This window comes from Heptranchias perlo, chromosome 30 (genome assembly GCF_035084215.1).
Source record: "Heptranchias perlo isolate sHepPer1 chromosome 30, sHepPer1.hap1, whole genome shotgun sequence".
Classification (NCBI taxonomy): Eukaryota; Metazoa; Chordata; class Chondrichthyes; order Hexanchiformes; family Hexanchidae; genus Heptranchias; species Heptranchias perlo.
In genome coordinates this window covers 22304840-22329683 of record NC_090354.1, presented here as the reverse complement: position 1 = coordinate 22329683, position 24844 = coordinate 22304840, and the positions used below count along the sequence as shown (strand labels likewise).

Sequence of the window (24844 nt, the reverse complement as noted above, 5' to 3'; positions counted from 1 at the left end):
AAAAAAAAGCAGAATCCATAATAACTTTTAAAAGGGAAATAGGTAAATATTTGAATTATTTTTAAAGTGACCAAAAGCACTTTGTTGGCTGTGAAGCGCTGTGGGATGCTCCGAGGTCATTATATAAAAGCAAGTTCTTTTTTTCTTTCTTTAAAAGACTATGAGAAGGGCAGAGTAATACAACTTAGTGGATAGCTCTTTTTCTTCTACTTAAAGCAGTGACACCGCTCCCAGATTTAATTGAATGGGGAATGTGCATAATCGCTAGTGATCTCACCATTAACTTTATTGGAATTTCTTTTCGTATTATTATTTCTGCCTGCATTTTTAAAAAACCTATTCATTCTTTTTCATTCAATGCAAGTGGTAAATCAAATGTTTAACTAAAAATAACAAAGCAATTTGAATCACATTGTAAACTGCAAGATAAGTGACTAAAATGCTTACATCTATTTGTATATCCTTGTTCTAATTAGTTTCTTACAATAATTCACATGACAAAATAGAAGAATATGATCATTTATAACCTCAATTTGTCACAGACATTGATTTAATTTTATGTCTTCTGTGGAAGTTCTTGAGTGTGATCTTTAGCCTCATCACCCTCTGTGGAACTGTTTGGTGAATGACACCTCAATGTTGACCTGAATCAAGACTGCACTCTTCACATTCACAAAAATTCCTCCCACTGAAAATGGACCATTGTGTGAGCAAACTCTGTGAAAAGTTCATTTTTGTTCACTTGTAATTTCATATATATTTTCTGCTTTCAGTGTCATTTGTTTTGGGACAGTCGTTTCATGCTGAGGAGTTCCTGCTAAGTCAGTACCAGAGTAGGAAATGTGGTCATTTCATCACTAGGGAGAATTCTATCACAGATGAGCATACAGTCGACATTCCATCTTGTTACCAGTACTCTGGGTCATCAGCCCAGTAGTTCCATAATACATAAAGTGACTGTCCACTGTAGATTTCTAAGTTTATAAACTTTCCAAACAAGTTTGCTCTTGAAATGCATTCTTTATTAATATATGCATATTGCATACATTCAATACCTTTCTGTTGGTGCTCATAAATGGCGCAAATATTTGATTTGTGCAGTTTTGAGTGTCTCACAAGAGGGGGCTTTTTTGAATTCTAACTTCCAGTGTATCTTTTCTGTCAAAAATGTTAAAAGAAACTAGATCAACTTTGTTAGATTAATCGCTTCACATTCAATACCCACCCCCCAGTCACCATAAAGATTTCTTGGTTTCCATGAAAGTCTGCACGAGTTGACTAAACTTTACTATTCAACCACATCTGCAGTACATTTCTTCTGCATTCACCATTTTAAAAAAGCGATATAAAATTAGCCATTAAAAACCACGGAATACTGTTGAACTTGTACAAGACCTTAGTTAGGCTGCAGCTGGAGTATTGGGCACTGTTTTGAGAGACTCTGTAAAGAGACTATAAAAGAAATAGAAAAGGTGTAGCATAGATTCACTAGGATGTTACCAGGGATGAGGAGGTAACAGTAATAATGAAGAGAGACTTGAGAAGCTTAGCCTGTTTTCACTAGACCTGACAAGGTTATGGGATGACCTGAGTCATCTGCAAGATTATAATCAGATAAATGGTGAACGGTGGTGTGAGGGCAGACATGGAAGGCAATCACAATAAGATTCAAAGGAAAGGTTGGAAAGAATGTCTTTATACTGAGGATGGTTAGAAAGTGGAATCTTTGCCACAAACAGTTGTTGAAGTTAGATAATTTCTGGAAAAAGAGCAATATTAAAAGATATGTTACATGAGGAGTATGGGATTAAACTAAGTGGCTCATGTAGAGAAAAACACTGGCACAGACTTGATGAGCTGAATGGCCTATTTCTGTGCTGTAACATTCTATGATTCTTTGTAAAAATGAACAAACCTCAATTAGAAAATGATTAGGATTTTTTGAAACAAAATCTGAGTTGAAGAGCTAGATGAGTACTGGTTAATAATAGGATTGAAATTATTAGAGTAAGTAGGGGTGGAGATGATCAATTGTTTTGTGAAGTATGGTACACCTCAAATTTTTGTTTTGGGGGTTGGATAATTTCCCACATTTTCTTGAACTCATACAGATGAAATAATTAATTCTCAGTTATGTACTTATATTAAAGTGAAACCCTATTATTGCAATTTTGTTGGGAGTAGGGATGTGACAAAAATGAAGTTTTTTGTCCAGTTTTGGCTTTGTGGTTGCCTTATTAAATCTAGTTACTATTTTTAAGTTTTGACTGGAAAGCTTGAGGGAGGAGCCAAGCAACTTTCAAACAAACACAGTCTGTGATTTGTTCAGTTATTTTTATGACAAGCCAGTTATTTTTGAGTTTTGCCGAGTTATTCAAATCCAGAAGCTCCCAGTAACTGTTTTTTTAGAATATTTAAAGAGCTAGAGCTGTTTGAATCTATAAGTTGGTTTGGAATTCTCAAGAGAATGGTTCAAGCCAATTACAGCTCCCAGCAGTAAGAACTAAAGAAACAACACATATAGGAAAGTATTCTACAAAGGAGTATCTTAGCATTCGATTGCAACCTTTTACTGTTTTGCTTTCTAAGAGCCAAATAGAAGGAATTAGGGAGTAATTTTAATCTCCACCAATTGGGTGGTAAACTGACAGAATGGATTGCCTGCCCGTTATAGAAATGAGCAAATTTTCATTTTCACTGATTTCAAATGAAATGAAAATCGAGCGAGTAAAAAGTAAAGAAAAGAAACACATAAATAAAAGGAGTAACGGTTTTATTGCCAGTGGAGGTGAAAACGACCATGTTTGAGTGCATATATTTATAAACATAAAGTCTGAACTTATAATCATCTATTACTTATCAAAGACGGGAGAGAGATCTTATGGAGGCATTGAGTTATTCCAGTTGATAAAAAATAATCACTGGAAAGTTTGTTCTGTTATCCTGGGGCATATTACTAAAAGCTTATCTAGATATCAAGGCTATGTTAACCGCTTTTGAAGGCATAAAGGATTGTGGCCAGAAAATCTAAAGAGGGGGTAGAAAGTAGTAAGACGGAGTAATGATCAAACTAAGCCATATAAAGCGAAATACTGCGTATGCTGGAAATCGGAAATAAACACAGGAAAATGCTGGAAAAGCTCAGCAAGTGAGGCAGCATCTGTGGAGAATGGAACAAGTGTTCACGTTTCCGGTCAAAGACCTTTCGTGAGAACTGAAAAGTCATCGATCTGAAACGTTAACTCTTTCTTTCTCCACAGATGCTGCCTCACTTGCTGAGCTTTTCCAGCATTTTCCTGTGTTTATTTAAGTCATATAAAGTCTCGATCTGAACATCTTCATCTCAACTTCAGAATGGGTTTATGTTTTTTCTTGGATTGGCATGTTTACTGCTTATAAAGACATCAATAATGGCAACTTATGTTGACAAAAAAATGGGCTTGAAAAAAAAATTAGCGTAAAGTAATCGGATCGCTTCTCTTTTAAAAATTCGACGCTCTTTTTAACTGTTTAGCCTTTTCTTACCTCGCGAGAAGCTCAACCGTTGGAGCGTCGGACCTCGCGCCAGTGCGTCACGGGAGGCGGCGAACGTGGGCACGGTGGGAGGGGCGGGGCAAGGTTTATATCTCAGCCTATAGGAGGACGCCGACGCTCCCTCGCAATAGCTGCAACGAATCAGAATCGCGGCTTTCGCCATTCCCCCTTCCAGCCAATCGGGCCGGTCGGGCGGGGAGCGTTGGTGCTGAGGAGAAACCGCCTCGCTTTCGGGAACCGCACGCCCGGACGCGTGCACCTCGCGCTCGCGCAGTTCCAGCCTCTGCTCGCGCTCGTTCTTCAAAGCCCTTGCCTGCCCGCTCCTGCTCCTCGCGCTCCCTTTCCATTCCCTGCCTCCACCCGCCCACCCAGCCTCCGAGGACCAATGTGATGGACGCTCGCGTCGAGCGCGGGAAGGGGCGCGAGAGGCGATCGTCCGTTCGGCGCGTGTGCGCGAGCGCGAGTTCGCCGAGTCTTCAACGGTCCCCGCCCGTCAGTCAGTAAAAGGGCAGCAGATGGGCGACTCCGGCGTCAAAACTGAACCCACTCATGATCCACAGCTGATTTCTATTCCCTGCCCGAGAAAACACCTCAGCAGCCCACCTATCCCATTCTTTTCAACTGAGGAAAACAAACTGGGGATATATGGAGGTGAGACGGTAACTTCTGGCGAGGATGGTTTGTTTATCCCGAGTTTCAAATTTATTTAAATTTTCAAGTTCCAAATCTCGTAATTTTAATATCATTTTGCCGAGGAACGCCGTTTAGTGACTCTTTTTCCTTGCGATTTAAATTGCCGAATGATGTGTAATACAACAATAATTTAATATGTCACAGAGCCCTGTGTACGGGCAGGGCAACCGAGCCGGCGTTTGCTTGGTTCGTGGCGTCGTTATCAATTTCGAAAACTCGCGGTAAAGTTTTTTTAAAACACTTTTTAAATTCCGTGTCGTGTAATTCCCGGAACATTTTATTTGAACGTATTAAATCTTCGCGTGAAATAGTCGAGATCAAGTTTAACGGTTTGAATGTAAAATCTCATGGGAGTTTAAACAGTCCTGCGTCGAATTATGAATATTTCATATTTTGAATTAATAAAACATTTATCTTGGGACTTTGCGAATTCCTGTCCGTTCGACGAACTGACTGCATGTAAAAAAAAGGGAGCGGGTGACTTTGAGAAAGCTGTGTGAATGTTTGTGGGGGGAAACCCCGAGAACCGGGTACGGTTCAGCTGAGCTCTTTTTGTTTCGGCTTCGATATCTTTCCCCCCCCCAAAAAACCAAAAATGTTTTACTTTGTAATAAATGGGGAAAGGCTTGGCTGAATGGGGTGAGTGCCCCCACCTCGGCCGCCCTGCTCACGCTGACAAACTGCGTCCGACTCGTGAGCTAACGGGCCGCGCCGCGCGCCGGGCAGGCAGGCAGGCAGTCTCGGCCAGTGAGCATGCGCCGGGACACCGACTTCGCTTTAACCTCTTGAACCCGAGAGGCACGCGGTCGACTTTGCCTTTTCTCGGCTTCCCTTTTATTTCATTTAAAAAACTTCCCATGAAAGTGGGTGAGATGGTAGCGCAGGGAACTAATTATAACAATATGTAACGTTTATAGACCAGGCTGTGAGAATTTTGTAAAGTATTCTGCCTTTTTTTTTATATATTGCAAAGAAGAGCACGGAAACAGGCCGTTCGGCCTAACTACTACTACAACGTGCATTTATATATAAAATTTCACACCGAGCCATATAAGGAGATATTAGGACAGGTGACCAAAAGCCTGGTCAAAGAGGTAGGTTTTGAGGAGTGTCTTGGAGGAGGTGGAGAGGTAGTCTTGCCAGTGTTTCTTCACATGAGCCTCCTCTCATTCCTCTTCATCTAACCCTATCAACATATCCTTCTAATTGTTTTTTTCCTCATGTCCTTATCTAGCTTCCCCTTAAATGCATCTGTGGTAATGAGTTCCACATTCTTACCACTCTTTGGATAAATAAGTTTGAGTCCCCTATTGGATTTACTGGTGACTATCTTAGATTTATGGCCCCTAGTTTTGGACTCCCCACAAGTGCAAACATCTTCTCCACATGTAGCCTGTCATAATTTTGTAGACCCCTCAGCCATCTCTTTTTTGGTGCTATTTCCTTAACCCCTCTCCCACACGGATTTAGCTAAACTCTATAAAATTTCAAATAGGGTGGTATTTTGTATGAGGATGGCAAGTGCACATTTTTTTTGTTTTGCATTCTCAACGTATGAACAAATGGAAAGGAAATTCTAGTGAGGAATGCTTTTTGTTGAAAGCCCCCAAAACCTAATAATAAAAAAAATAAGAACATAAGAAATAGGAGCAGGAGTAGGCCAATCGGCCCCTGGAGTCTGCTCCGCCATTCAATAAGATCATGGCTGATCTGATCCTAACCTCAAATCTAAATTCATGTCCAATTTCCTGCCCGCTCCCCGTAACCCCGAATTCCCTTTACTTCTAGGAAACTGTCTATTTCTGTTTTAAATTTATTTAATGATGTAGCTTCCTGGGGCAGCAAATTCCACAGACCTACTACTAGATATGCATGTTGCGACTTCAGATTGGCCTGAAAACTGACCCAAGAGTCACTCGACAACAGCAAAATATTATAGTTGGCCTTCACTGTTCTTCCTCAAAGCATGGTACCAGTAATTGTACAGTTTCTTAGGGTTATCTCACACCAGGCAAGACTACTTAAAATGCTAATCAGCAATTTTGGAAGAGAAAGTAAATCATGGTACCAAATTATTGCGCCACCTCATCTTTGTTAATTTTCAGATCTAGGTCATTTGAACTGCCAAGAGACTGAGCTCATCAGTGCATACTGCACTAACTCCACATTACTTGTAGACCTGTCCTGATGTCATTTGGATTGGACTGTTAGTCCTGGGGCTTGTGTAAACTATGCATTATTCCCTGATCAGTGCCAGGGAAAGACCTTCATTGGTCTACTCAGCACAAGGCTTATGTTCTGTCAGTGTCCCACGGTAAATATTGATATTGCTAGCCCATTCGTCATTTCGAAGTACGTGCCATCCTGTGTATAGGAAATAAAGAGCCTTGGGAAACAAGTCCCTGATCAGCCCCAAATTGGCACTGCAGAGTCTGTGCTTACCAGTATCGACCATGAGTGTGACTGACATTGGTTTCTGTCATTAGCCTAAAGTAACAACTGACCACTATGTGGGATCATTGGTTCCCATCATTTCTGTACCGTTTGGGGCAATCTCTGAATGAGGTCTTGGATTCCTTTTTGTGGATTTCCCATTCTAAAAGTAGACTCAGCAGTCATGCAGTAGATTCTTGCCAAGTTGTTACTGATCTGCATCTCACTCTCACTCCAGAGCTACTTTCTACACACTTCAATTTCTAAATGATGTGCTGATTCCCAGGATCTCTACTGAGATTAGTGCATTTATGGCACCTCGTTCATGATTGATTTTAAGATGTTACATTGCCATGGGAAGGCTACAGTCTAACATGTCAAACCTATACCACCTGACTGAGAATCTAAACAGTTGACTCTTGGAGCAGGTGGACTTTGCACAGGGATCTGTGTACGCCCAAGTCACCTCTTATCAAATTAACTGGGTGGATTTTTCTCACTAATGAGCAACCTATTTTTGGTCTGTGGCAGAGCCTCTCGGTGCTTGTTTTGGAAACAATCTATTCTGTTGATTGAAAATCTTCTTTTGAGCTGCCTCGTTGCAACAACTCCCAAATAGTCAATTTCCATGGGGATCTTGATCTGCCATGTAATGTAGCTGTGCATTTTAAGGTTCACGCAGAAAGTACCTCAGGTTACTGCAGATGCCCTTCATTAGTAGGGGTACCTTCAGTGAGTAAGTGGAGGAGCACTTGAGGGCCATAAATATTATCAACAGAGCCTCAGTGATTCCACAAATGGTATTTAGCAGAAGAGCTGCATACTGATAATCCCACCTATGCTCTTTTATTGGAGCTTACAACATGGAATCTGTCATCCACTGCCAGCACTTGGACTGGCAGAAGTTTGCCATAGCCCCCTCTGTATTCCAAGCCCACTGAGGGCTTGAGTTGTAGTTCACCGTTGACATTTTGCAGCCTGATGGGAGCACAACAGGATTGATCCTTAGATCTGGGGTACCATCACTAAAGGATACCTGCATTTTTGTAGTATTTTCAGCTTTAGCCATTTGTAGGTTCAACAACTGGTGCTAGTGATGGTACTAGTGACCAAGATAAACAATCTTCTGCCATCTGCAGCAGTTTAGCAAGTTTACTCAGCTCAAGGAAGAAATTATTTTACTCATACTTTGTGATCTTCAATTCCCAAGAGCATCCTATCTAATTTTGGATCTTAGAACTCTGAACAAGTTCTACATCTGAGAAAAATTTAAGAAGGTAACATCGATTAAAGTTAATCAGGCAGTATGTCCATGAGACTGACCATTCAAAGAGGACACAAAGATGTCTGTATTCACACCAACATCTAGCCTCGTCATTGGATAGTCCTACAGTTCAGTTTTAGGGGCACATTTACTAGTATGAGGTTTCCCTCATCCTCCAGGATGTACGTAAATTTCTGAGATACTTCCTCCGATTTCAGTGTCCCTCCCAATTTGGTATAATCAGCAAATTTTACATTGAGTTTCTGAATCTGTACCATGTATATAAACATGAAACAGCAGTGGTCACCAAGACCAATGGTATGAATTCAGGTTCTTCATCTTCTCAGGCCTGCCCAATACACTGCAGTTCTATCTCTACTTGGATGTTTGTCCCTAAAATCCCAGTCTGCACGTTCAGGTGAAATCCTAGTTGGTGCCAGGAAGTTAGGTAAATGAAAGAGTCTCCCTTTAGTGGTGGTTGCTGCCTAGTTATCTACACCAGTTGGAACCAATAGAGATGGGTTCCCCAAGAGGTATTGTATAACTCCGGTGAACCCATCATCTGCTGCATCGGGTTCAGTTGGGTCTGGTACAAGATAGTCTCTCCTTTCAGCAACCTGCTTTGGCAACTTTTCCATCTTGACTCAAACTGTTGAGTTCAGTGGTTTATTTTTTGAGACTGGTCACCAAGATCAATGGTTATGGATTCAGGTTCTTCATCTTCTCAGGCCTGCCCAATACACTGCAACTTCTGAGTCAGGATCCCCAAAAGTGTCAACATCAGAGGAAGGTGAAGGCTCTCTGTAATATCTCCAGTTCAATAGCAGGAGTCCCATAGTGCAGATTTCACAATTTTAACATGTGTTAAGGACTATGTTGAAGTGGCAGAGAAAGAGGGCTCAGTGTTGGGACCACTGCTGTTTCATGTTTATATACATGGCACAGATTCAGAAACTCAATGTAAAATTTGCTGATTATACCAAATTGGGAGGGACACTGAAATCGGAGGAAGTATCTCGGAAATTTTACAATGAGTTGGATAGTACGTCTCTGGGCAGAACGACGACAGAAGAAATGAATTACAGACAAGTAATAGATGGCATAAGTTTTCCATGAATGGTATTGAAATAGCTAGAGATGAAGCTGTAAAGAGACCAAGGAGTCTTAGACGCGATACTCAACATGCCCAACTAATCAGGGCAGCAATCAATAAAACTAATAAGATGTTGAACTACATAGCTCAAACATTAGAATATAAGTCAGAGGAAGTCATGATCAAGGTGTACAGATGCCACAACAAGAATTCTGCATCCAGTCCAGTCACTGATATAGAAGCAAGACATTTAAGTACTAATGGCAGTGCAGAGAAGAGCCACAGAAATAATTCTTGGTGTCAAAGGTTGGAGTATTGAGGAAAGACTGGAAAAACATAAGACTTTTCACCACAGAAGGAAGACATCTGAGAGGTGATTTCATACAGATGTAAAATAGTTCAGTGAATGGAAAAGGTAAATAAATTAAATTGCAAGAGTAAGATGAAGAAAAGCAAGTTCAAACTAGTAAAGTAAATTTAGTACTGATACTAGGAATAACTTGACATAGATTGTGATCAATGGATTAGACTTCTGGATAGAATAGTGGAGGCAATAGCCCTGGTAGCATTTAAGAAGCAATTGCATACTGCAATAGGAGGATTTAAGGATCTAGATGAATTTAGATGGGCTGAATGGCTGCCTTCATTCTTAACTACCTTGTGAACTCATAGCTGAGTTATCTGCCTTTATTCCCACCACTGGCACCAAGACTGTAGCTTCCCTGTCTGCTGTGCTGCAGGGGTCAGCCCTGGCTTTTACAGTTAACAATTGGGAGAACATGTCGCCCAAGGAAGAGGAGAAGGATGAAGATCATCTACCAGAGGACTATTTGTTCAATCAGAAGGTTTAGGTGTTTTAGTTTGAACAGTAGGGTTTGTACAAAGTCTGACTAATTCCTCAGAGATCCCCACACCTGTGCTCAAATATTATACAAAGATTTGTTATGCCCACCTTATTCTTGGCCAACATCAACAGAGTATGGGCAGACAAGTATAAGCAACCTAGAATTAAGGCAAAGTTAAATGACACCTACCGTCCTCAGTTAACCTGTTGCATATCATATCGATCAGTGACTCAACAATCATATCCTGTGCTGCCCAAAGATGGCCAGGCTGCTGCCTAGGGCAATTTTCTTGAGCTAAATTATCAGCCAACATGGATGCATGGGACCAGTGGATCTTCTCAGTGTTTGACTTGAATCCACATTGCTTTCCAGAAGATCAATTACGAACAGACGAATTAAGAGCAGGAGTAGGCCATTCGGCCCCTTGAGCCTGCTCTGCCATTTGATAAATCGTGGCTGATCTGATTGTGACCTCAACCCTACTTTCCCGTCTACCTACTATAACCTTTTCACTCCCTTGTTAATTAGGAATCTATCTAACTTAGCCCTAAAAATATTCAGTGACCCTGCCTCCACCACTGTCTAGGGAAGGGAGTTCCACAGACTCACGGCCCTCAGAGAAAACATTTCTCCTCATCTCCGTCTTAAAAGGGAGACCCCTTATTTTTCAACTGTGTCCCCTAGTTCTAGTCTCTCCCACAAGGGGAAACATCCTCTCAGCATCTACCCCTTCAAGTCCCTTCAGGATCCTATATGTTTCAATAAGATCACCTCTCATTCTTCTAAACTCCAGTATAGAATTGGGATGTATTTGCTTCTAAGCAAACTTCACAACTCCAAGCTGTGGCAGAGATGGCTTCAGAGACTTTCTGAAGCTGATCTTTTCCTCCTAATTGAAGACCAGTTTCAGATTACATTACTGTAGTAGCAGACAGTGCAGGATGCCCTGGATGTAGTCACAGATTTATAGCCCAAGGTATTTCACTGTTAGCCAGGACGCTCGTTGTTTTCATCAGAACTATAGCAGTAGCTTATAAGTTTCTCTTTGATAGACAAGTTGAGAAGCTGCTGGAGACCTGCAGGCTCCACCAGTGATCTCCGGTTGGCACAGAAGTTAGGATTGCCTGCTAGGGAATTTTTTCTCGTCCACTGGTCTCAGCAGGGATTCTTACAGCAACCATTTTGTGGACCCAGAGGGGGCACCAGGACCTTGTATCAAGATTCTGCCCAGAATATCACAGAATTGAGAGGTTCTCATAGTAGACTGCTTACCCAGCAGTGACTTCTTGGCTCAAATGGTTGCATATTACATTTTGTGGCCAACTGGGAGAGGATCACTAAGAATGCATAGGTTCTCTGACCTATCAACAAAGAGTATCCTCCACATTTTCAAGCCATACCTCCACATTGTGGTGTGATACGATTGGACCATTTGAAGAATCCTCTTTTTTTATTTAGATGTTAATATATATTGTCAAGGTAGACAGCAGGTTTTCCACATCAAGGGATGGGCTTTACTTCTGATACTTAATGGCCCTGAAAAAAAATCAGTGCGACTCTGTCCCATTCAAGAACTCAGCATTGAGCAAGTACTTTTAGCAAGAAAATGTCACGGTGGTAATACAGTCTCGTTATTTAGGAGGACTGGATAGCCACAACTGATGAAGGATGCCTACTGTCACTTCATCTTACAGTAATGTAATCAAAAGTATCTCTGGTTCATCTTCCAAGGTCACAGCTATCAGTACAATGTTCTCCCTTTACAGCTTTCCTTAGCCCTCATAGGAACAGGAGTAGGCCATTCAGCCCCTCGTGCCTGCTCCGCCATTTGATAAGATCATGGCTGATCTGTGATCATGGTGTCCACCAAATACCCCTAGCCATTGTTGCAGCACATCTTTCTGCTGTAACTGCCTATATTTATTTGGATGACTGGCTTATAAGTACTCCCTGTCGAGAGAGTGCTTGGACAGCTGTCCAGGCTTCATTATCTACTACAGTAAGTCTCAATGCAGGAAATGATACATAGGCTCTCCTTTTCCAGCTATACTGGGAAAAGTCTTGCTGTTCCTAGACCAGTGTCCAGTGCTTCAAAGATTGATGTCTTCCCCTTTGCCATGAGTTAAGAGTATTAGCGGAGCAATAACTTTGTGTTTGTAGTTTGTTGGTTGATTGTTCATGTACATTCAGCTGCGCCTGCTTTGCCAGTGGTTTGCTTACAGGGCACCGTTATCACAATTGGTGGAGGTAAACTGAGTTTCTGTGCTGGATCTGAATTAGTAGTCCCAGGAGCACTTGTACAATCACTACTTTCTCAACTGACTGTATAACACACATCCGTAGCCCCTCAACAAAATATGCAACCAATAAAAGCCTGCTGGGTCTAGTGTATGATCTGGTCTGACATTTGAGAGTGAACATCTCTTTGGGGTTATGAAATTGGTCAGGCGCTGCTCAGTAATAAGATATGATAAAGTTCAGAAAGTACATTAGGCTGAGTCATTTTTTTATCCCAATTTGATTTCATATTCCAGAAGAAAAAAAATTAGTTGAATTTTGAAGCAAACAGCCTTCAATCATCACCTGTATTATGTTTACAGAAAATGTAAACATTCTAATCACCAACAGCTACCAGACACAGAGACACACACAATAACTTGGATTTATATAGTATTTTTCCTTGATTTTTAAGATCCTCAACCTTATCAAATCTCTCCATGGCCTCGCCCCTCCCTATCGCTGTAACCTCTTCCAGCCCTACAACCCTCCGAGATCTCTGCGCTCCTCCAATTCTTGCCTCTTGCACATCCCCCGATTTTGGCGGCTGTTCCTTTAGCTGCCTAGGCCCTAAGCTCTGGAATTCCCTCCCTAAACCTCTCCGCCTCTGCACCCCTCTCCTATAAGATGCTCCTTAAAACCTACCTCTTTGACAAGCTTTTGGTCATCTACGATCTCCTTATGTTGCTTGGTGTCAAATTTTATTTGATAATTGCTCCTGTGAAACGCCTTGGGATGTTTTACTATGTTAAAGGCGCTATATAAATGCAAGTTGTCGTTTTTTTAAAAAAAAGTCCCAAGGTGCTTCAGAGGCATAATCAAAAATAATGGAGGCCAAGCCAAAGAAGGTGGTGTTCAAATTAATTGGATTTTGAAAGTGCTAATTATCTGCGTTTTCTTGAGACAGTGTGATGGAGAAAAATTGAAACAGTCAGGCCACTTCAAACATGAAACTTACTGATTGTACACTTGCAGTTGTATTTGCTTATCTTCAAATTCCAAAACAATCGAATTTTCTTAGTTTTCGGTTGGTGTGTTTTTTGATTTCAATACAAACTGGATGATGGATTTAAGAACACTTTCTATGAATTTTTTTCACCAGAAAAAGTCAAGTTGACAGATTTTGGGTGAGAGTTCTTCCTTGGCAGATTTACTGCTAGAAGTACAGTGCGAGTTACCTTATGCCCACTGATGTGACCGTGCTGTGACCCCATCTAACATTCCTTAGTGAACTTCATTTTAATAAAACAAAAGCAAAATACTGCGGATGCTGGAAATCTGAAATAAAAACAGAAAATGCTGGAAACATTCAGCAGGGCAGGCAGCATCTGTGAAATGACATCGACCTGAAACATTAACTTTGTTTCATTCTGCATAGATGCTGCCTGACCTGAGTGTTTCCAGCATTTTCTATTTTTATTTTAATAATTGGGGTCCCAGGATTATTTGCAACCCTTATTGGGAGCTCACCTCCAGAACAGAGGGAAATTCAGTGCTGCTACAGAGCTAAACTAATTGAAGTTGAAGTTTTAAACAGTTTGAATCATTGCAATGTCTGTGGTTAGTGATTCTATAGTGTGCCAAGTTCTAAATTAAAAGTGTTATTGTCTAAAATCTGGCAAAGGGTCCCAGCATTTTGGCCCCAAGGGATGGAAGCTTACAAAGGGCATAAACCAAGACAAATGGAAGGAGGTGGCCCAGGCAGTGAATGCTACCTCTAGCAACCACGAGACAACTACTCAATGCTGAAAGAAGTTCACTGACCTCACCAGGGTAATAGGAGACAGTCATACCTTGTAAAAACACACTAATTCACTCGTAACCGAACATATAGGGAAGTAATGAAAGTCTCATGTATTTGTTCACCGTGAGTACGGCTAGTGCAGTGGTTTATGACTAGACCTATAATCTAGAGGCCTGCACCACTAATACAGAAAACATGAGTTCAAATCCCATTATGGTAGTTTGAGAATTTAAATTTTAAAAAAAACTGGTATCAGTAAAAGATACCATCAAGCTGTTGTAAAAACCCAACTTATTCACTAATTCCTTTTAAGGAAGGAATCGTGTTGAAACTCTGGTACTCTTTTTGCTGCAAGTATTCTGCTACCTTATGCCAAATCATTCTGCCACCTTCTCAGGGCAACTAGGGATGGGCAGTAATGCTGCATAGCAACCTGCAGTATCGCTTTCATACAGTCAATGGGGAAGGAAAATCGATGTTGGACGTTTAAATATTATTTGCATACAACTGGCACTGGGCTGCCCACATCTTGGATAACGGAAAATTGTATCCCTAATCTGTCACAAAACAGATGTTAAATGGGAGGAAAGTCTATGCCATTGTCCTACTGCTTAGATTAACAATTCAAAAACTAATAGTTCTTTATGTAGGTTTTGCCAAAGAGTTACTGTGAATAAGTAAAACAGTATTTACTATTGAGTAGAAAAACTTGAAAACATGAGTTAGGTTTTTTTTGTACAATAACCTAATAAAGTGAAGCATTTTGTTTTCGTCTTCATCCAAAAGATATTTACTTTGGGACACTCATTTTGTATTTTTGAGGTAATTTCTGAAAGTGACAGCAAGATTGGCCATTCACAGAGGATACTATTTGCAAGCCTCACACCCATTTTCCAAAAAATTGTTTACTGTTTGAAAGTAAAAGTACATTATTAATTAAACTGACCATATTTATTTACTTTTCCAGAGAGATAGTGGAATCTGTTATACAGGTGTGGTATTTATTTATCTAAGATAAAACAATGTTTATTCTAGGAGTGAATCAAAAATACTTAATTAAATGGATCACTTACAAATCAGTATATATATTTTATTCTCGGGATGTGGGTGTTGCTGGCAAGGCCAGCATTTATTGCTGATCCCTAGTTACTTTGAGAAGGTGGTAGTGGGCCTTCTCTTGAATGACTAGTAGCAATTTGATACATCTGAATGGTTTGCTTGGCCACTTCAGAGGGCAGTTAAAAGTTAACCACATTGTGGGACTGAAGTCACGTATAGGCCAGACAGGGTAAGAACAATGGGTTTCCTTCCCTAAAGGACATTAGTGAACCAGTTGGGTTTTTACATCAATCTGAAAGCTTCGTGGCCACCTTTTACTGATCAACAGCTTCTTATTTCCAGATTTTTAAAACTAAATTCAAATTCTCAAACTGTCATCATGGGATTTGAACTCACATTTTCTGGATTATTAATCCAGGCCTCAGGATTACTAGTACAGTAAAATGACCACTGCACCACCATCAGTATAACACTTTGAGTAGCACTTTTATATATGTGCCATTCTTAATCACAAGGAAACTTATTGGAACCTGTGTACATTTATTTATTCTACTGTACCTGATTGGGTCATTCTTTTGATGTGTTTGACTCCCAGCCTGACCTTCCACTTTCTCAACAGCAGCAGACCAGACAAATAAGTTAAAACAAACTAAAAACAATGGAATAGCTCCAAGCTGGGTGTAAACCTGATCCTAGCCAATTTGGAGGATAAATTCTGGGGAAAGAATGAGTAAGCTTGTACCTGATGGTAGGCAATCATACCTTCCTACATGGATTGCATATTTCCCAAAAAATATTCCTTTTCTGACAGTTTTCAGTATTCTTTTTATGATTTAAAAAAAATTGTTCCTTTTAGTTATACTGAATACTTTTAAAATAGTACCCAAGGGCAAAAGAATATAAGGGTTTTCTCTTTTTTTAGCCTAAAACTATTTTGAAAAGTGTGAATCGTTACTACAGTGGTATTGAGGCTAACAGCAGATCAACAGATGTATTCAGTGATGCATTGGTCAACTGTAATTCATTCTTCAGTCCTTATAAAGCACAGGTAAGAATTGAATATTATTTTCTGAACTTCAATTGGAACACAACTAAAATGTATATTTGGTTGCAAGAACATCATTTAAAATAATACAGCATTGCTCGATGGGATTCAAGTAAAAATAGTGGGCCAAATCATCCTGGAAAAATAACGGTGAGTTCACGACGCATGCCGTTATTAATGCGCAAATCAGCCAGCAAGTTCAGGGGAAGTAGAGAGACGTCGTGAGTTGCGAATCTCCAGCATTTGCTGGTCACTTTATGCTGCTCTGCTGTTTGCTCTGCACACCGGCATCTCGCCCTTGCCCTCCGTTATTTTTAAGAACTTGCTGGATTTGCACATTAATTGTCCATTAAACATGCCACAGAAAGTTAGGACTCATTAACAGTGTAAGTATCCTTTTAATGACGTTAATTTAAACTGTGTCTCATTCCTCCATCTAGTAAATTGTTCTTAGATGTTCCATTTTTTCTCTGTTAATCTAATCTTTCTTTCCTTCTCTTTATTTCTCTTTCTGTACATAATTTGACTAATTCACCTACTCTAATTAACCCTCCTTCTTTGTTTCTTTCTGAATCCTTAAATTTCATCAATTAAGGAGATAATACTGTTGGTCCTGTCGTTCACTAAGGTCCTAGATGCCATGTTGCCCTTGCCGTTAACAGCTCGCACTTCCAGAAAGTTATGGTGTAAATTATGTTCGAACTGAAGGTTGCAGAACAAAGTCTAATTAATGCTGCATGCCGGGAGATGTCCGCTCCAGCAAGATTTGGTCCATTGTATTGAGGAAAAGAGTTCTACACACTTTTTAAAATATATCAAACTACTGAATATAACACTATATTCAAAGTGTGTGCATCCAGAGAAAGGTGTTGTATTTGGTTTATATGCAAAATTTATATTATCTTCATCTTTTAGTTTTTCAAAAAACTTTTTAAAAACAAAAGAGGAGCAGGTTCACTCTTCACTCGCTCGTTGGCGGTGTAAAAATCTTTTCCATTCTCTTCTATACTGAACATGAGACAGAGAACCACTCATAGCTGTCACCTGATGAAACCTACTGAAATTCTGATTGTAAAATTAAATTTAGTCAGTGGCTGCAATGTCCCATCGGTATTGCGCTTGTAGTTGATGACCTGAGGGTCATGTTATGTGACACTAAGTACAGTGGAGCTCAACCAACATCGCGAGACAGCAACTCTGTCTCCACTATTCCTCCATACCCGCAGTTAGAGAAAATCATTTTTACAGGTAAGGCAAGGAATTGTCAACAAAGCTGCTCTTTACACGCCGATCTATCAGTGCTGCATCCAAATTGTAGTGTGCAAAGCATCTGTTTGATTTCTGAATACATTTCGCAGAACCATTTATACCTCTTCTAATCCTACGTGACCTGAATGCTTCACTTGGTCTTGACTCCACATGTGCTTCTCCACATGTGCTTCTCCATGTGAGAGCGACTGGTTACCTTAAAAATTGCAACTGGCCAGGACAGGGGGACAAAGGAATGTTATTAAATGATAGTGTATTTTCGGCCTTTAAACTCACTCATCTTAAAATATTCCATGTTTTATTAACTCAGTATGGAACAAAAATTCTTCTAACTTGCCCCTTTGTTCTTCTAGAGGTAATCCTGTCTATGCCACTTGTTACCAATTTGCCTTTCCTTGGGCACAGTGCTCTTCCTGTTAAGGGATTTCCAGAACTGCATGCAGTATTACGTGTAGCATTAGAAATACTTTCCCTGAAATTCCTGGGGCCATGGAGGATGGTGTGGCAGTGGACTTTCACAGGGGAGGGCAGAATCAGAGTACTTTTGGGTGTGAACCCATAATAATCCCATCCTCAGTTACGCTGTTAGTAACATTTAATGGCGTGCATATCCATTTGTCACTGATGTCCAGCGTTGCTGGAGCCTTGGAGGGGTTAATTTTAAAAATTGCCCGACAGACAGAAAAAAGGAAGAGCATTTTGTTTATTTTTTCCCTCCCAGGCCTTGTGGGACCATGAACGCTGCTGCAAAATATCCCAGTGAAATTTCTCCCCCCACCACACCCAGTCAAGCAGGCAACCCATTGCGTTGGAAGTTACGCTGTGCCCACACTTAATATTTAAATTACCCTGATCCCAGGATTCCTGATGGTTTCGGGCACTTCAGGGAAACCTCAGGGATTTCAAGGTCAATGTGTATGAAATATAAAAGGTTTCATGAAGTAACTAAATCAAGTAATAGATTATATAAGAATTCCTTTTTTGCTTTTCTGTGACATTCATTAATTTATGTTAAAAATGCACGGTATAATTCCGAGTCAAGAAGATTAAATTAATTGCCATTTTCTGATGTACAACAGGACCTGGTTACCAGGTTGCCACACCTTTTCCTGTCGGTACAAATTCCAATTGAAGTGAGGACGGGTACATAATGTGCCTGCGCGCACATGGGCAGATGTATTATGCCATGCAAATGAGGGAAATATGACATCATTTACACCTTCATGCCCAGAATTTCTAAGGGCATCAGAGGGATTTAAAATTTAAGAGGCAATCAAATACTTCAGGGATAAAACCAGAAAATGCTGGAAACACTCAGCAGGTCAGGCAGCATCTGAGGAGAGAGAAACAAAGTTAATGGGATCGATATTAACACAGGCGGGATCTGAGGGGGGTTGGGCAATAGCAGGCGCAAAACATGGAAGACCGTGGGACGCATGGGAATGTCCGATTTCAACAGGGATGCCTCATTATCATTTTACTTCCAGGTTTCAAGTCTCCAATGCGTGTGAGTGGGTGTGATGAGTACTCGCACGTCGCGATTTCACCTCGACTATTTAAAGGGCCAATGCACAGATGGAATTTGGAGGAGTTGGGAGCATTGTAGTAGAGGAAAGTATTTTCAGATGGAGGCAGGAAGGGCAATGGCTGCACCCCGGTTTAATAAGGCGTTCCTTGATGTTCTGCTGGGTGCAGTGAGGGCTAAGAAGGAGGTCCTATCCCCCAGTAATGGCAAGATAAAACCTGCATCTGTGATGAAGAGGAGGTGGCTGAAGAGGTGAGCAGCAGGAGTGTAGTGCTCCGTACCTGGATTTTTAGTGCAGGAAGCAGTTTAATGACACAAGCGTGTCAGGAAAGTTGAGCACATTCACTCCCACTCCCCCTCAGTCTTTCTTGTCAAGCGTACTCCATCACATCACTCCTCACACCCATTTAAGTTTCAAATGTAAGGAATCTTACAACACCAGGTTATAGTCCAACAGTTTTATTTGAAAATCACAAGCTTTCGGAGGCTTTCTCCTTCGTCAGGTGAGTGTCGAGATTCATTGAAAATTACCGCATATATAGTCATAGAACAATGCCTGGTGATTACAGATAATCTTTCCAACTGCCCGTTATCAAGGCCATCAAATTAATTGAATAGTGTTCAGACAGAGAAACCTTAGCTACCCCAGACAACTGAATATACAAACGGCCAGAACCAAAGAAAGAAAGAAAGAGAGGGAGAGAGAGAAACATCCGAAATGAAGAGAAAGAGAGAGAATGACCAGTTGTATTAAAAACAGATAACTTTTTTTTCCCCTGGTGGGGTTACGTGTAGTGCAACATGAACCCAAGATCCCGGTTGGGTTCATGTCACGCTACACGTAACCCCACCAGGGGGGAAAAAAAGTTATCTGTTTTTAATACAACTGGTCATTCTCTCTCTTCCTTTCGGATGTTTCTCTCTCTCTCTCTCTCTCTCTCTCTCTCTCCCTCTCTTTCTTTGGTTCTGGCCGTTTTGTATATTCAGTTGTCTGGGGTATCTAAGGTTTCTCTCTCTGAACACTATTCAATTAATTTGATGGCCTTGATAACGGGCAGTTGGAAAGATTATCTGTAATCACCAGGCATTGTTCTATGACTATATATGCGGTAATTTTCAATGAATCTCGACACTCACCTGACGAAGGAGAAAGCCTCCGAAAGCTTGTGATTTTCAAATAAAACTGTTGGCCGATAAACTGGTGTTGTAAGATACCTTACATTTGTACACCCCAGTCCATCACCGGCATCTCCACATCATGGCCATTTAAGTTTCAGTAGCGCTCATCGTTCCGTTCCTATGCACTTCCTCACCTCCCTGTTCCTCCATCCACCATGGCCACTCAGCCCACAGTGATACCACCTCAGTCAGCTCGCCCGATTCTCAGCCCTCAAATGGCACTGTCAGCACGTCCTCAAATGCATGCTGCTGTCACTCATGTTGCATCTGCCTGATAGTCACCCTCGCCGAATCCATTGGATGCCCACGTGCCTTACAGACACTTAAGTCTGTGTACCCCCTTGCAGGAGAAAACAGCACAAAATACAAAGAAAAGGGAGAGGACCGGAGGAGGGCCACCATAGATCGTCCAGTTGACATCTGCAGAGCAGGAGGCCGTGGTGCTATGTGTCCCTAAGCATCGAAGATGGCGAGACTCTGACTTCATTGCTGCAGGGTGCTAGCATTAAATGTCTCTGACCCACATCTCATGCAAGACTAAGTCATGTTGACTTGATTTCAGCGCTGAATGAAAAATGATCACCATAATCATGTGACTTTCAACATGTTTACATTCCCATGACTAAATCATATCCATCTCTTTCCTCCACGGCCATTACGCAAAGAGCAGTTGCCCATGCCCTTTGCGGATGACGTTTCCTCAGAGGAGCTGATTCCTTCTGAGGATGCACCATCACATGATCCATGCTTATCAGGCACCAGCGTAGATACGAGTGCTTTGGTGGGTCCTGTTAGTTAGGTGGGACCTCACCTGGTGAATCACAGTTCACAAGCAGAGAATGGTGGTAGGGACAGCTGTGGAGAGTCCTTGTCGGAGGGTGCAGTCCTCTCCAAGCTCTGCTCATCTGGACAGAGATGCTGAATAAATGAAAGGGAAAATGATAAACGGTCAGCAGCAAATGTGCGAGGTACTGGCAGTTCTGCCAGGCGCACTTTCCACAATAGCAGAGAGGATGTGGGAGTCCAGCTCAAGCATTTGTGCATTGTTGTTGTAGGCCATTGCGAGGATGTCTTCAATGAGTAGAGTGGCCTCCTCTGGAACTTGAATCATGGCACACTAATTAGTCCCTGCATGCCTTGTTGGCTGCGCTAACTATTGATGTCAACATTTCTGTCGCCTTAAGCAGGATGACAGATACATTAGACGTGGCCTTACACGACGTTACTGATCTGTTCTCCCACAGAGGTAGGAGTGATGTGCTGCTGGTCCAGGAGAGAAATGATGGTGATTGGAAGTGGGAACTCCACTCAGTGTTTCCACGTCTCACCCATTGCCCCACCTCCCCACCCACCCCCCCCCCCCCTTTCAAACCAGGACCCAACATGTTACCTCCTCTCCCGATGGCTGAGTCTGCCCCTGGGGCAACGGAGCAGTCTTTGGCGGGGCCCTCACTGGCACCAACACCACGAGGTGGTTGCCGCGAGCTTCTCAGAAGTCAGAGCTGCCTGCCTCTATCTTTGCTGAAGCCACGGGGGTCGCACCATGTAGGAGCGGTAGGGAAAGAATAAAGTTTTGTAGTTCACGGAGGGTAGGCACATGGGTATTTTATGAAAATAATGTTAGTAAATTTCATTTATTCATTCACATAAAATGTATTAATTTGCACCACTTTCCCATGTTCATCATTTTTGCCTGGCGAGTGCCAACTTGGGTTTTCAGTTGCTTGGAGATCAATGTGAAGACACCAATTGACTGAGACCAATTGGTGCATTTGCAATGGGTCGGTGGTTGGTTACATGACTGCTTTGTGTCGGTGGGGGATGTGATAGTTACTTTGGGCCAGTGTGAGTGACTAACTGAACCTTCGAACTTTTAGGGCTTCCCTGGAATCGAGATCATGTGATGGGCTGGTCTGGCGTTGGCCCCATCATCATCTTTCTCACCTCACCATTGGTATCTTCAGATGAAGAGTGCTGAGCAGCTTGTTACTCCTGCACATCTAGTCCTCGCTGCTATGCTGTGTTATGTAGAATGCAGCACACCACAATTATCCTAGAGACCCTCGCTGGCGAGTTCGAACCTGTTCAGGTACCTGACGTGCATCTTGAGCCTGCCGATGGCTTGCTCGATGACACATCTGGTTGTCATATGGCTTGCGTTGTAGCGCTCTTTGTGTTCATTGGTGGGGTTCCTCAAAGGTATCATCAGCCAGGTTTGAAGGAGGTACCCTTCGTCGTCCAGCAGCCATCCCTTAAGTCTGGTTGCAGGTACGAATAGGTTGGGGATGTTGGATTGCTGCAGTATGAAAGCATCATGGCAGCTCCCATGGAATCTGGCTCAGACCTGCATGAACCTTGTGATTGCACGACAGCTGAACACCGATGGAATGAAATTCCTTGCGGTTGACGAATACTCCAAGTTGATCTGTGGGTGCTCGGTTTGCCATGTGTGCAATCAATGCCCCCTGCACCTGTGAGAAGCCAGCCAGAATAGCGAATCTGAGTGCCTGCTCATTCTGTCATCACAGGGGAAGTTTACATATCTCCCAGCCCTGGCAAACAATCCATCAATCACCTACTTATGCCTTTATGTGCAGCTGACTGAGACCCTCTGTCTCCAGTAGCACCCTGAAGGAACCAGAGGCAAAAAAAATTGAGAGCGTGATGATTTTCACAGCCACTGGTAATGCGTGGACATCAGTTTCAGCAGGTAGCAGGTTTACTTCTAAGAGGCTGCAGATGTCTGCGACCACCTGATGTGACAATCTCAGCCTTCAGAAGCACTGCTCTTCCAAGAAGTCAAGGAAGCTGAGTCTCTTTCTGTAGACCCTGTTAGGTGGGTAGTGCCCCCTGTGATCTCAACACCTCTGTTGCTCTCCTATCTGTTGTCCACCTGCAGCTCCCTCCACAGCACACCCTTGCTGCTGTGGATGCTGATTGTCTCCCTCATCTGAAGTCCCATCAAAAGCAGCCATGATGCCATCATCCTGATGTTCTCTGTGAACACCTTCAAACTGTACAAATAAATCTCTCTCAGCAAGTACTCTCACCAAACTGTTTCCCAGAGGGAACTGAGAAAGCAGCTGTGAACACTGAGCCTTTATTCATATCGGGACTCCTGACCTTTAACTGTCCCCATGAAGTGCTGCTCAATCTTGCCTTGGTTTTACTGACGAGTTTGCCAAAAATCTCAGGAAAGGAACCTCATTTAAATATTATAATTATGAACCTGTCTCTCCAGAGCAGGTTACTTGGATGCCCCAATATCTGCAGTGGTTAAAATGGAAATGGGTACGCTCGCAGCGTGTTGGGATCGGGTTTCACAAATTTAACCCCGACCCTCTCCGGGAGGTTTAAAATTCCCCCAGTGTTTCAGGTTAATGATCTTTCATCAGAACTCATACTCATCAGAGTATTTTAGGGAAACTGACTTAATGGGAAAGTGGCAGCACTTAAATTTTTTAAGATTGTCTGGGCTGGCACCATGAGTCTACTTATGGGAGTCAAACAGTATCAAAAAAGGATGAGCCTTTTCTAATACTTATCCAGCTTGCTTTTACCCCCCACAAGAAGTATGTGTGTGTATGTATATGTGTGAACATATGGACATAAGAAATAGGAGCAGGAGTAGGCCATCCGTCCCCTCGAGCCTGCTCCGCCATTCAATGCCATTTTCCTGCACCACCCCCATATCCCTTGATGCCTTTAATAACTAGAAATCTATCGATCTCTGTTTTGAATGTACTCAATGACTGAGCCTCCACAGCTCTCTGGGGTAGAGAATTCCAAAGATCCACCAGCTTCTGAGTGAAGAAACTTCTCCTCATCTCAGTCCTAAATGGCCTACTCCTTATTCTGAGACTGTGACCCCTGGTTCTAGACTCCCCAGCCAGGGGAAACATCCTCCACTCATCTATCCTGTCAAGCTCTAAGAATTTTGTATGTTTCAATGAGATCACCTCTCATTCTTCTAAACTCTAGAGAATACAGGCCTAGTCTACTCAGTCTCTCCTCATATGACAATCCCAGCAATCAGTCTAGTGAACTTTCGTTGCACTCCCTATATGGCAAGTATATTCTTTCTTCGGTAAGGAGACCAAAATTGTACACAATACTCCAGGTGCGGTCTCACCAAGGCCCGATATAATTGCAGTAAGACATCTTTACTCCTGTACTTATATACAGGAGTATGAGTATATGTACCCATGTACTCTTGTATAGGAGTACATATACGCTATACATGCGCGCACACACACAGCAAATGCATAGTACATTTGCTCTGTATGTATAAATGTGTACACACACACACCTAACGGATATGAATGTGGCTGTTAGGCTCAGCACAGCTCAACGTTTATGCCACAAGCACCTTCCAATCTGCAATCGGGAACTTACGCAGCATCAGCCAGGGTGCCATCCAAGCCTGCGTATGCCAAGTTAACCTGTACCATCTTCAGAGAGCTGGGGATTTTATCCATTTTCAGATGACCTCTAGGTAGCAGCATGAAAGGGCTATTTAATTCTGTCTTGTTGCTGGATTCCCAAGAGTTAAGGTTGCTATAGATATCACCCACATTACACTGCATGCTCCTAATGTGGAGCCATTGAATTCTCTGAATAGAAAGGGATTCCACTCTCTTAATGTCCAAATTATCTATGATCAACGACAACGAATCCTCCATGCTACTGCTAAATTTGGAGGGAATTGTCAACTTGTTTGTCACAAGGAACTCCAGCTTTATGCAGCGAGGACAATGGAATGACAAGATGGCTTCTGGGAGCATAGCTCTGCTGATGAGTTTGGAAGTTGAAGTGGGAGCATAAGCTGTGTTATAACAAAGCCTGTGCATCCGCTAAAGTGATCACTGAAGGAACTAACAAGAG

General features: G+C 42.0%; 1 protein-coding gene across 1 annotated transcript in view; it reads left to right on the top strand.

Moving 5' to 3' along the window:
- Positions 1–4084: 4084 nt before the first annotated feature.
- LOC137300072 (meiosis-specific coiled-coil domain-containing protein MEIOC-like) overlaps positions 4085–24844 on the top strand; it is a 33676-nt gene continuing 12916 nt past the window's right edge. The window contains exons 1-2 of the mRNA XM_067969169.1: positions 4085–4185; positions 15865–15990. Coding sequence (XP_067825270.1) covers positions 4180–4185; positions 15865–15990 — 132 coding nt within the window. The 5' untranslated portion in view covers positions 4085–4179. The remainder of the gene's footprint in view (positions 4186–15864; positions 15991–24844) is intronic.